The sequence below is a fragment of the Zea mays genome, chromosome 6, assembly GCF_902167145.1.
Source record: "Zea mays cultivar B73 chromosome 6, Zm-B73-REFERENCE-NAM-5.0, whole genome shotgun sequence".
NCBI lineage: Eukaryota > Viridiplantae > Streptophyta > Magnoliopsida > Poales > Poaceae > Zea > Zea mays.
The window spans coordinates 172580082-172592263 of NC_050101.1; the positions used below are offsets into that span (position 1 = coordinate 172580082).

Here is a 12182-nt window from a genome sequence, read left to right on the forward strand (position 1 = left end):
TCTCCATCTCCCTCTTGGTGTGATCTCCCGACATCACTTCGAGCGGTTAGGCTCTAATGAAGCACCGCGCTGTGATACCAATTGAAAGTCGCCTAGAGGGGGGGTGAATAGGGCGAAACTGAAATTCTCAAAAATAATCACAACTACAAGCCGGGTTAGCGTTAGAAATATAATCGAGTCCGCGAGAGAGGGCGGAAAACAAATCGCAGGCGAATAAGAAGTGTGACACGCGGATTTGTTTTACCGAGGTTCGGTTCTCTCAAACCTACTCCCCGTTGAGGAGGCCACAAAGGCCGAGTCTCTTTCAACCCTTCCCTCTCTTGAACGGTCCCTCGGACCGAGTGAGCTTCTCTTTCTCAAATCACTTGGGAAACAAACTTCCCGCAAGGACCACCACACGATTGGTGTCTCTTGCCTCAATTTCAAGTGAGTGTTTGATCACAAGAAAGAATCAAGAAAGAAGAAAGCAATCCAAGCGCAAGAGCTCGAAAGAACACAAGCAAATTTCTCTCTCTAATCACTAGGGCGTTGTGTGGAATTTGGAGAGGATTTGATCTCTTTGGTGTGTCTAGAATTGAATGCTAGAGCTCTTGTAAGTAGTTGAGAAGTGGAAAACTTGGATGACTTGAATGTGGGGTGGTTGGGGGTATTTATAGCCCCAACCACCAAACTAGCCGTTTGGTGAGGCTGTCTGTTCGATGGCGCACCGGACAGTCCGGTGCACACCGGACATGTCCGGTGCGACAGCCACGTCACCAAAAGCCGTTGGGTTCGACCGTTGGAGTTCTGTCTTCTGGGCCCGCCTGGATGTCCGGTGACGCACCGGACATGCACTGTAGATTGTCCGGTGCGCCAGCATGGGCGTGTCTGACCTCTGCGCGCGCTGGCGCGCATTAATTGCGCCTGCAGGTAGCCGTTGGCGCCGTAGTAGTCGTTGCCCCGCTGTTACACCGGACAGTCCGGTGTACACCGGACAGTCCGGTGAATTATAGCGGAGTGGCCGAAGTGAATTCCCGAGGCTGGCGAGTTCCGGAGGCCGCTCTTCCTTGGAGCACCGGACATGTTCGGTGTACACCGGACAGTCCGGTGAATTATAGCGGAGTCGCCTCTGGAATTTCCCGAAGGTGACGAGTTTGAAGTCGGAGTCCTCTGGTGCACCGGACATGTCCGGTGGCACACCGGACAGTCCGGTGCGCCAGACCAGAGGTGCCTTCGGTTGTCCCTTTGCTCTTTGGTTGAACCCAATACTTTGTCTTTTTATTGGCTAAGTGTGAACCTTTAGCACCTGTATAACTTATGCACTAGAGTAACCTAGTTAGTCCAAATATTTGTGTTGGGCAATTCAACCACCAAAATTAATTAGGGACTAGGTGTAAGCCTAATTCCCTTTCACAAAGAAATATAAACTTAGCAAAAATATGTCTCTACCTAGAGCATGAGTGGAAAGAATGGGACATTTTGAATGGGACATTTATAAGGATCATACTGAAATTCAGAAGTTAAACTATATTATATATTTTAGTATGATGTTTGGAAACTTACCATCATAAAGCTCTCCCAAAGCATCAAAGAGCGAGAAGGTTGCCTTGTTGTTGTTAAACTTCTTGATTTAGGAAATGTCTGCACAATTAAAAAAACATTGATCAAATACGAGATTATCATTATAAGGTTATCCTACATAACTAATTTGATAATTGAATTTCAAGAAATTAACTTACCACCATGAGATTCTCCCACAAAGCTGGTGGTCCTTCAACCATATTCCTTTTCTCATTCCAGGTGGACCCACTCTGTTGCTTTACTGCTTTGAGCATCTTGTAGTCTCTCTTCAGCTGACCTTCTTTATCCTGAATTTGAGACTTTGTAAAGGAGACATACTTGTTCCTCACATGAAACTCCTTGACCATTTTATTCCACCCTTCGGAGTTCCAACCATTGTCACCTCTATATCCACTATCTTTAAATTCATGGAGAATGTCAATAAGAGACCTCTCAAGGCCTGGATTCCAATCCGCTCTTTGTTTCACTACTACATAAACAATGGTCACACATTAGTAATACAAAACTTACAAGAAAGCATGAAGAAACATTGAACACAATACCTCTTAGAGAACTTCCACTCTTTTTTGCCCCACTGCTTTTAGGAGAAGTCTTCTTTTTAGTAGCACTTGTTGTAGGAATGAACCTACGCGACTTTGGGGAACCACCTATGTTGAACCTTGGGGAGCCTTTTCCAACCATAGCTTTTTAAAGAAAAAAACTTACTACATTTTACAATACTACTAACTTAAAGTGTTGTTTTACATGTTACAATACTACTAATTAAATTATTACAACTTATTCAACCATGAAAATACTAATTTAGATGTTGTTGGTATTGAGCCCACATTTCTTGGGCAATGGTATCTCTTAAAGCATTGCCTTGTGTAGTGCCTGGGTCACTCATTTGATCACCACTTGGTAGAGCAACAAAGTTTGATGGATCAATATTATCCGGCTGATGATCTAACCAATCCTCATCACCATGAAGTGATCGGATTAGATTGTGGAAGATGGCGGCAGCTATAAGTATCTTTACTTGGTTTTCCAGTGTGTGGAACGTGGCAACTTTGAGAATGGGGAAGCGCTTTTTAAGCACCCCCAAAGCCCTTTCCACATTGTTCCTCAGAAGTGCATGGCGATGGTTGAAGAGCTCCTTCGGGTTCTGTGGTCTTCGATGTCCAGCCCCAAATTCCTTCAAGTGGTACCGAGCTCCTCGGTATGGAGCAAGAAAAGATGGAGTATTTGTATACCCTCCATCAACTAGATAGAATTTTCCTGGAGGTACCTGGAAACCCTTGCTCATAGCTGATCTTAGCACTCTAGAATTTGTGGCCGATCCCTCCCATCCACTAGAAACAAAAGTGATATTGAGATCAAAATCACATGCCACCATCACATTTATGCTTAGTGTTCCTTTCCGATTTCGAAAAGGAGAATGTTTCTCGGGAGATATGGAAATAGGAATGTGAGTTCCATCAATGGCACTAAGACGATTCTTGAAGATTGGATAGAATCTAGGATTATCTTGGATTTTTGATGCACTTGATTAGGATCAAGAGGCTGAATGAAGCGACGAGATAGGACAGGAATGACCTTATCGAAGAAGTGGTTGATGTGATGATGGAAGGTGTCATTACTGTGCCCAAAATACACTTGGAGATCCTGATATGAGGCGTTGCGACTTAGCATGTATAAGAAGAACCCCAACTTCTCCTCGACCGTGATCCTTGTATCAACAATGATCCTTCTCCTTCTAAGATAAGTTGCAAGATCTCTGAAGATGTGTGGTTCCATCCGAAATGTAACTTGACAGTTCTTGACATGTCCCTCGAGGAGTCGACAAACCTTAACCTCGCCTGTCTCATCTGAGGTATGACGTTTCTTCTTTTGTCCCCCACCTCTAGTAGAACCCATCAGATATAAGGCGGGGAAAATAAATATCATCATGTCATCATCTTCTTCTTCCCTCCTCTTTCTAATACGATCCCGCAATGAGATACTCATTGTAGAACTAAATAATATAGACTTGTCGCCAGATATAAGCTGAATATAAAAACAGAATTAAAGCAAACCATGTATAGATTGAAAAGTACAAGTAATAAGGACTAAAGCAAACTATGTGTTGGGGGCTTTCGGCTTACGAAGGTCCTCAAAAACAGGATTTAACAATATTTCTGGAGTATAATGCGTGAGCAGGTATCTTCGGACTCAAGTCGGTATCACAGCAGGAGAAGACCAGAATAATACGAAGGTTCATACAGCGCCGAAGATGTGAACAGGAAAGCTTCGGCATGGTAGCAGAAAATGAAACCGACTTAAAGATGAAAAGGCTATTCAGACCTCGATAGATTACTATAGAATTATTATCAAATGTAAAGGGCATGAATGTAATTTTGTATGGGCTGCGTCCCACGCCTATAAATAGGTGAACAGTACCCCCGTACTGTTCACGCTGATTTTGACATTCGCTTTTGCGTCACGCTTGTACTTTCATCTCCTTCAAGCTGAAGGTACATTTGTAATTCGATGTTATTTCTGTTTCTACATAATGATAATGCAAAAATAAATCAATAATAATATACAATTGTCTATGTTATCCTTCATACTCCTTATGATTCATCCTTCGTCAATGTATAGTGTGTTTATGAAGGTTTGCCCCTCATAACCTTCGTCCGAAAATCATTATATCCTAAGGGAAATAATGCTTCGAAGGACGAAGGACTTTACCGATTAACATTTTCTATGTTGCCTTGTTCTTAACTCATAGCATTTGAGAACAAGTCCCCAACACTATGTATACATAGACAGAATTCAGCACCTATTGGAGTTGATACCGGATCCCAAGAAGGAGGAGGTTCGCCTTCCCCAACTCTAATCGGTGTTGTAGGGATCTACATGTAACAAAACTGAAATAAGGAGCTGACATACATGATCCTAAAGTGTACAATTAATTCATGAAGTAATAATATACTAGATAAGGTTGTGCACAAGCACAAACAAATAAGCACCGCTACTGAAACAATATTCTTCTAGAACCTTGGCGTGTTAAGCATCTTCTATAACTTTATCCTCGTTAGAAGCTAAAGAATATAGACTTGCTAGCAGATCTTCTCGTTATAGTATATATACACATTATATTTTCCAAGAAAACATAATCTAAAAGGAGTAGGTCTAGCCCAATTAGCAAAAGAACTACCAATCAGATAATGCTGGGCAAACACATTAACCAACACATATTAGATGATGGGCTGTGATGAGCGCTCGCGCGTGCATCCTTATCTAATCGAGTCTCTCCCTCTGGCGCCCGAGTTCCGCCCCACCGTGGCCGAGTTCGCCGACCCCATCGCCTACCTCCTCAAGATCGAGCCTACCGCGGCACCATTCGGCATCTGCAAGATCGTGCCACCGCTCCCGCCGCCGCCCAAGCGGACCACGCTCGGTAACCTCTCCCGCTCCTTCGCCGCGCTCCACCCGGACGATCTCACCCCAACATTCCCCACCCAGCACCAGCAGCTGGGCATCTGCCCGCGCCGCCCCCGCCCCGCGCTCAAGCCCATGTGGCTCTCTCCCCACCGCTACACGCTCCCAAGTTCGAGGCCAAGGCCGGCGCCTCCCGGAAGGCGCTGCTCGCGCGCCTCAATGTCCCCGCCTCCAAGCAGCTCTCGTCGCTCGACGTCGAGGCGCTCTTCTGGCGCTCATCGGCCGACTACCCCGTCGTCGTGGAGTACGCCAGCGACATGCCTGGCTCCGGGTTCGCGCCCTGCGCCGCACGCCTGACGCATCTGCCCCCGACGAACGTGGGCGAGACGACGTGGAACATGCGCGGCGTGGCCAGGAGCCTCGCGTCTCTGCTGCGCTTCGTCAATGCCCGTGCGCGCGTGCTCGGCGGTGGGAGCTGCCTCAACGCTGGCTTCTGCACCCGCGCCAGCAGCGGCTACGTGCGCACCGCCGGATGGACCACCGTGAAGTTTGAAAGCATCGACGAGAGCTTACCGGTGAGAAGACAGCAAGGAGGATGGCTGTCGTCGCTGCTTCGCGCCGCCACGCCGTCACTTCGCGCCGCCATGCTGTCACATGGCGCCGTCGTCTCTTCGCCTCCTCCGCCGCCAGCGTTACAGATTGGATTCGGAGTGCACCAGACCAGGATTAATGCCGGACAGTAGTGGAAGAAAAAAAGTCCAAACCAGGCTAATTCGAAACCAGTCCATTTCTTTCCAGACCTAAACGAACATCTTTTAGATGGACGACCCAATTTGAAACCAGACCATTTCTTTCCCCTGGAACCAGGCCCGAAAAGAGACAAACCGGCCAAAACGAACGCGCCCTTAGGAGTCACATGTCGGGTACAAATCATCACGCGTCCTAATGCGGCTTTCCCCCTCTCATTTGCATCCTCCATGTGTGTTTTTTTAAATATTTACATGTAAGAGATGGACGGATTTGCAAACCGATGCAAAAATATGATGATATATCCGAAGGGCAGAACCTCTGGCTGACGTTATGATCGGCTTTCCTCTCATGCACTCGAGCACGTAATTGAATGGAAAAAAATTTGTTGCAGCCCGGCTGCAAACTAGGCTGTTTGCAGCCCCTCACAAAAAGGTGGATAGGCCCCACCTGCAGGTCCACCAGATAACGTTTTAGTTGTATTATTTACCTGCGGGTGGGACCTATCCTCCTTTTTGTGAGGGGCTGCAAACAGCCTGGTTTGCAGCCGGACTGCAACAAATTTTTTTCCAATTGAATGGTCCCCCATGTCAGCGGACCATCTAGCTTAAACCTTGTGCCTTAAGCCCCGCCCCTTCCTACACACGACTACACGAGTACACGACGCCGCGAAGAAATCTCTCCACGCCCACGGCCTGACGGCCACGCTCCTCGCCTGCTTCGCCGATGCCAGCGCACTCCTCCCACCTTCTCTCCCGCAACCCGTAGCCCCACGACAGCCTCCCCCTCCCCTTCCACCTCCGATCCCATGGCACCGCGCCCCGCCGCCGCAGTTTTCGTCGTTGCCGCCGTGGTGGTCCTGCTCCCTCCTCCCGCGGCGGCGGCGGCGCCCCCCGTGGGGGTAAACTGGGGCACCATGATGTCGCACCCCATCCACCCATCTGCGGTGGTCGAGATGCTGCGCGCCAACGGGGTCGACCGGGTGAAGCTCTTCGACGCCGACCCCTGGACGGTCTCCGCGCTCGCCGGGTCAGGCGTCCAGGCCATGCTCGCCGCGCCCAACGACCAGCTCGCCTCCCTGGCCCGCGACCCGCGCCGCGCGCGCGACTGGGTCCGCCAAAACGTCACCGCCAACATCAACGCCGGCGTCGACGTCAGGTACCACCCTACTAACCGCTGCATTTAGCTCCCTGAGTAGTTAATAGCACTAGCAGTCTAGCACTGTCATTGCATTGCCTCGCGCGCTCGACTGATAAGTGGCGCCGTGGCCTGGATGCCCTGCTGAGTGTTAGAATGTTGGTGCCTGGGTGGTATCAAAGCCAGATGTCTGTTTTTTTAATTAAATAAATAATTATTGTTCGCTCATATTTCACGGCGGAGACATAACCTCGATGTAAGGAGCATCCAGGGGTGCGTGCAACTCTCTTCAACAACTTAAGTTTTTTGGGTTAAACTGATTGATGCATGCAACTTAATACTCAGTAATGTGATATACGCTGCTTGATCAATGTCTGGTGGAATAGATGTGGCGAGACGAGTTGCCTTCGCGCAAGAACATGTTTGGTAGTGCTATTGCAAGTGGCAATGGAACATGATGTGTGTTTTGTTGCTCTTAAAATGTTTGATACACTTCTAGCACAGTGAGATGTGCATGATTTTTTGTTCATGCATGCGAAATGGATGCAATGCTTGTGCTGCTGCTGCCCTGATTAGTTCAGACGTTTAGGTCTGCTTGTTGTTTCGAAGATTTGCCTGTTACTTACGGTAGGCAAGATCGGCGCAGAATTCTATGAGCATGTTTGGCACAACTTTTTTCTGAAGAGCTTTTATGAGAATCTGAATTCGTGGATAATCTAGTTGTCACGAGAATTTGAATATTGTGGGACTTGCGTGCGGAGGAAGATGAATGTGTCTGCATGGTTAAGAGTTTAGGAAGCGGCGGATTCCTCCCGTGCGACGTCTCGACGGGTTCTGCATTTACGTTGATTTACACGATTTTCACACAAACGATTACTCACAGAAGCGGACTGAGAAACAGTGACGGAAGTAGCGGTGAGGTGGGCGGGGCTCAAGCCCCCTACCGCTCCCGAGCTCATAGAGCTTTCCCGGAGCATCCTATAGAATTTAAAATGTACAAAGTACAGGGGCAAAGCTGCCTTAAGGCACAGGGGTCGCCGGGCCCCGATGGAATTTATCAAATCCAGTGTAAAATACAGTTTAACACTGTTCATCCATGTCTTTGACCCCAATAATTGATGGAGCCGACCCCGGTGGCTCTATTTTCTGGCTTCTCCCCTGACACAGTATAATGTAGAATGGACTCATATACTGTAACAATTTAGTTCAGTCCCTCCTATAATTTTTCCTGGATCATTCTCTGCTGAGAAGCGAGGCGTTTGACTGCTAGAAGCCGATTCTGACGTCTAGAATTCGACCATAAGCTGAAACAAGCAGGGCCTAGAGATGCTATTCCTGATGTCGGAGGCAGCAACCACCATATGACAGACAGTTCATGGTTCATGTTGATTGTAGAGCATATCAAACTTTGCATGCTGATTTATTCACATTGTAAGCCATATTTTATGCATGGGTACGTTTGAGGTCTGTGCTTTGATTTGCTCTTCTTTTGCAAAGATGTTGCATGTGGGTCAGATGTGAAGCTTGCCATGTTCTTAGGAACGTGTACCATGCATTATGCATGACTGTTTATTAATTGTACAATGTTAGCTATCAAGAAAAGCATTGAAGTGATAATATAAGCATATTTTACTGGTGGGAGGAATGATAAAGTGTGTGGCGATTGGCGTATCATTATTGGTTATTCTGGAGTTCTTCTGGATTCTAACGGATCTGGTAGTAAAATGTTAGTATCATGTTTAGCTAGAGACTGGTGAACTTTGTGCTTTTATTTCACTAAGTTACAATTAATGTTCTCTTGTGCATGAATAGTGGTATCATATATGCATATAGCACAATTTTCTGCCCTTAAAAACTAAGATACACACACATGAGGTAAAATGGTCATATAGTTTTATCGGGGGCGAATATCACGAGTATGAGGTGGCACCAGTTTAGCAAGGAGCAGATCTCCAGCCACCCAAGCTCATCTGATCTTTGCTGAAGAGGTTCTGCCTCGTTCGACCCCTAAAGGGGTCGGAACTCGGATGTCTCCGCCTCGCCTGACCCTCGACCCCCGACCACGAAGGGGTTGGGGCTCGGACATCTCTGCCTCAGTTTCGCATCGCTCGACCCCTGAACCCCCGACCACGAAGGGGTTGGGGCTCGGACGTATCCGCCTTAGAGTTCCTCCTCGCCCGACCCTCAAGGGTAAGGGGCCGGATGCTTCGCCTGACCACCCAGGCAGGAGATTCTCGAGTTTGTATGATTGTATCACTTCAACCACTACGGACGTGGGAACCTGCGAGTTAGACTCTGACACGGCGTGGGGCCTGAATGACGATACGAGAGCAGGTATGTCGGCACATGGACGTCATCCATCACGACATGGAGATTGACACCGGTTCAACCATTCCCTCACCGGGAAGTCAACAGAGGACACCGAGTAACCCGCTGCAGGACGTGATGGAGTGTAACGACAGGCGAGGATGGCTCGCACATGGCTACAGTTTCCTGACGGAAGGGGGAGACATCATCCACGGTGTCGTTCGACTGGCAGGGATCTTGGAGGACAACGAACTACATGACAACGCCCGACCTTAGACTCTTGTAATAGGGCTCCGCTCTCACCTTGGCCTATAAAAGGATGGGATAAGCCCACGCTCAGGATATGGTCAATCGAACAGTCGAACGCCACAACACTTGTAAGCACTAGAACACTAACACATTTGCACACGAGTAGCAATAAATGGATGTAGGGACATTTAGACCAAACTAGTATAAACCCTTGTGTCCTCGTTGCACACCATCCGTTTTGAGATGCACAAAGCATGATTAGTACTGACCGGTGATCCGAAACACCGAAACGTTTTTATTGCTAATTCACCATTTTGATGCAAAGGTGTGAGCATGTTTAGATGGACTCATTGAATTTTTTGCACAGAAAATTATGCTATAGTTGTCAAATGACTCATTTCTACTCTTTAGTGTAGTCCTATCATGAACAGTCCTGATACCTATATGTCAATTGTTCAGGTATGTGGCTGTTGGCAATGAACCTTTTCTGAAGAGCTATAATGGCAGCTTCATCAACATTACCTTTCCAGCACTCAAGAACATGCAGAGGGCTATAGATGAGGCTGGCTTTGGCCAACACATCAAAGTAGTTGTGCCATTGAATGCTGATATCTACAGCTCCCCTGAGAACAAGCCAGTGCCATCTGCTGGGACTTTCCGCAAGGATATCAATACCCTCATGGTTGACATTGTTAATTACCTCCATGCAAATGATGCACCCTTTGTGGTTAACATCTACCCATTTCTCAGCCTATATCAGAATCCCAACTTTCCGCTGAATTTCTCCTTCTTTGATGGCGCTACCAAGCCAGTGTATGATCAAGGAATGGTCTACACCAATGTGTTTGATGCCAACTTTGATACTCTTGTCTGGTCATTAAGGAAAGCTGGTGTGCCCGACATGAGAATCATTGTTGGTGAAGTTGGCTGGCCATCTGATGGTGATAAGAATGCTAACACCAAATATGCACAGAGGTTCTATAATGGTTTTCTGAAGAAAATGACAAAAAATGTCGGCACGCCTCTGAGACCTGGTCGTATGGAAGTTTACCTGTTTGCGCTGATTGATGAGAACCAGAAGAGTGTCCTGCCTGGACGCTTTGAGCGTCACTGGGGACTATTCACATATGATGGAAAACCAAAGTTCTCTATGGATCTCAGTGGAAATGGCAAGGGCAGTGTAGCTGAAGTGAAAGGGGTGCAGTACTTGCCACCACAATGGTGTGTATTCAACAAGGATACAAAGGATAAGTACAAAGATCTGCCAGCCTCTGTAAACTATGCATGCTCAAATGCAGATTGTACACCACTGGGGTATGGGTCCTCATGCAATGGTCTCAGCCATGATGGGAACATATCATATGCATTCAACATCTATTTCCAGACAATGGATCAGGATGTCAGGGCTTGTTCTTTTGGAGGCCTTGCAAAGATCACAACGACAAATGCTTCACAAGGAGGGTGCTTGTTTCCAGTACAGATTACGAGTGCTTCAGTAACAGTGGTGCCACTGATATTTTTGCCTATGCTAGTCTCTGTGATCACTCTACTATAGACATGGAAGGCTAGTAGTAAGCACTGAAATATTAGGTTACTGAAGCAGGAATAGGTTTGCACATGACACAGGAAAGAAGAGTCACCCAAGATAAAGTTGACGAGGAAGACAAATTGTCGAACTCGAACCGAGTCGTTTTCTCTGTGCTACTGGCACTAGTAACATACCTGTATTAACTTTGGACAGTGGGAAAGCTAAAATTTTGACATGCGATTGGTAGAAGCTAGATTTTCTACTGTCTACTTTCCAGCTGACGATTTTGCATACCAACAAGTGTAAACTCCTCAGCCTTTTACGACATCCATTGCTGTGCTGACTGCAGGCTGCTGACATTTTACAGCAACATGGCTTTCACTTCCTTTTCGATACAGAATTCTTACGCTACCTATTTACTGAGAAGTAATCTGTGTCGTAAGAGAAATGAACAATTCGCGCAGCACCCGCAGCATTACTGCCTTGTCCTTAATTTGCAGGTTCGCTCTCGTCTGGATGTATGAACCAAGGTGCCGTTTGGTTCCTAAAATGTAACGTAAATGGTAACGGTAATGGTTTGCATTCGATTACCAGTAGTAACAAGTTTAAATAGGCCGGTATTAATTTCTAGTGTGGTATCCGATTACAGTTGGACTTAAACAAATATGATTTAACGTTATTTGTTACCTATTACATTACAAACATATAAACCAAACAACACCCAAGTGAAGGGAGCATTTTTCTTGTTTCATTTATGATATATAGCTACAGTGAATTCCCATGTGTGGTATATTTGTTTGTCCAGTCACTTCTATAGGGAGAAAACATAATACTGGTAATTGTCCCTTGTTCAGTCCTCTTTGTCGGCTAGGTTTATAAGCAAACCAGGATCGTCCAGGAGGGAACCTGTGATATCCTAGCCCCTGGGATGGGATATCCTGGCCCAAGGCTTAATAGAATTAATAGAGTAATCATATCAATAAGGTGCATCTTCTTTTTTGGAAGTCTATCTCGAAAGAACCTCCAAATTAAGCGTGTTTGGCTTGGAGCAATATGTGATGGGTGACCGACCGGAAAGTTTTCTCGGGTGCGCATGAGTGAGGACAAAGTACGTACAAAAGACCCGTGTTGGTCTGTGGGGACAATATATGATCTTAGCGAGCTGTCAGGAGTAAGTACCGCCGGTCCAGAGATTGGACGGGGTGTTACAAGTGGTATCAGAGCCGACCCTCGAGGTTTCACGGTAGTGTGT

The 12182-nt window shown here is 46.8% G+C and overlaps 1 protein-coding gene and 1 pseudogene across 1 annotated transcript; one reads left to right on the forward strand and one right to left on the reverse strand.

Annotated features, from left to right (window-relative positions):
* Positions 1–1682: 1682 nt before the first annotated feature.
* LOC109940585 (uncharacterized) lies at positions 1683–2299 on the reverse strand (annotated as a pseudogene).
* Positions 2300–6349: 4050 nt separating this feature from the next.
* LOC100285851 (glucan endo-1,3-beta-glucosidase 5) lies at positions 6350–11165 on the forward strand. The gene is made up of 2 exons (NM_001158741.1): positions 6350–6867; positions 9862–11165. The coding sequence occupies exons 1-2, from the start codon at positions 6518–6520 to the stop codon at positions 10955–10957; spliced, it is 1446 nt and encodes a 481-aa protein (NP_001152213.1). The 5' UTR covers positions 6350–6517; the 3' UTR covers positions 10958–11165.
* The last annotated feature ends 1017 nt before the right edge of the window (positions 11166–12182 follow it).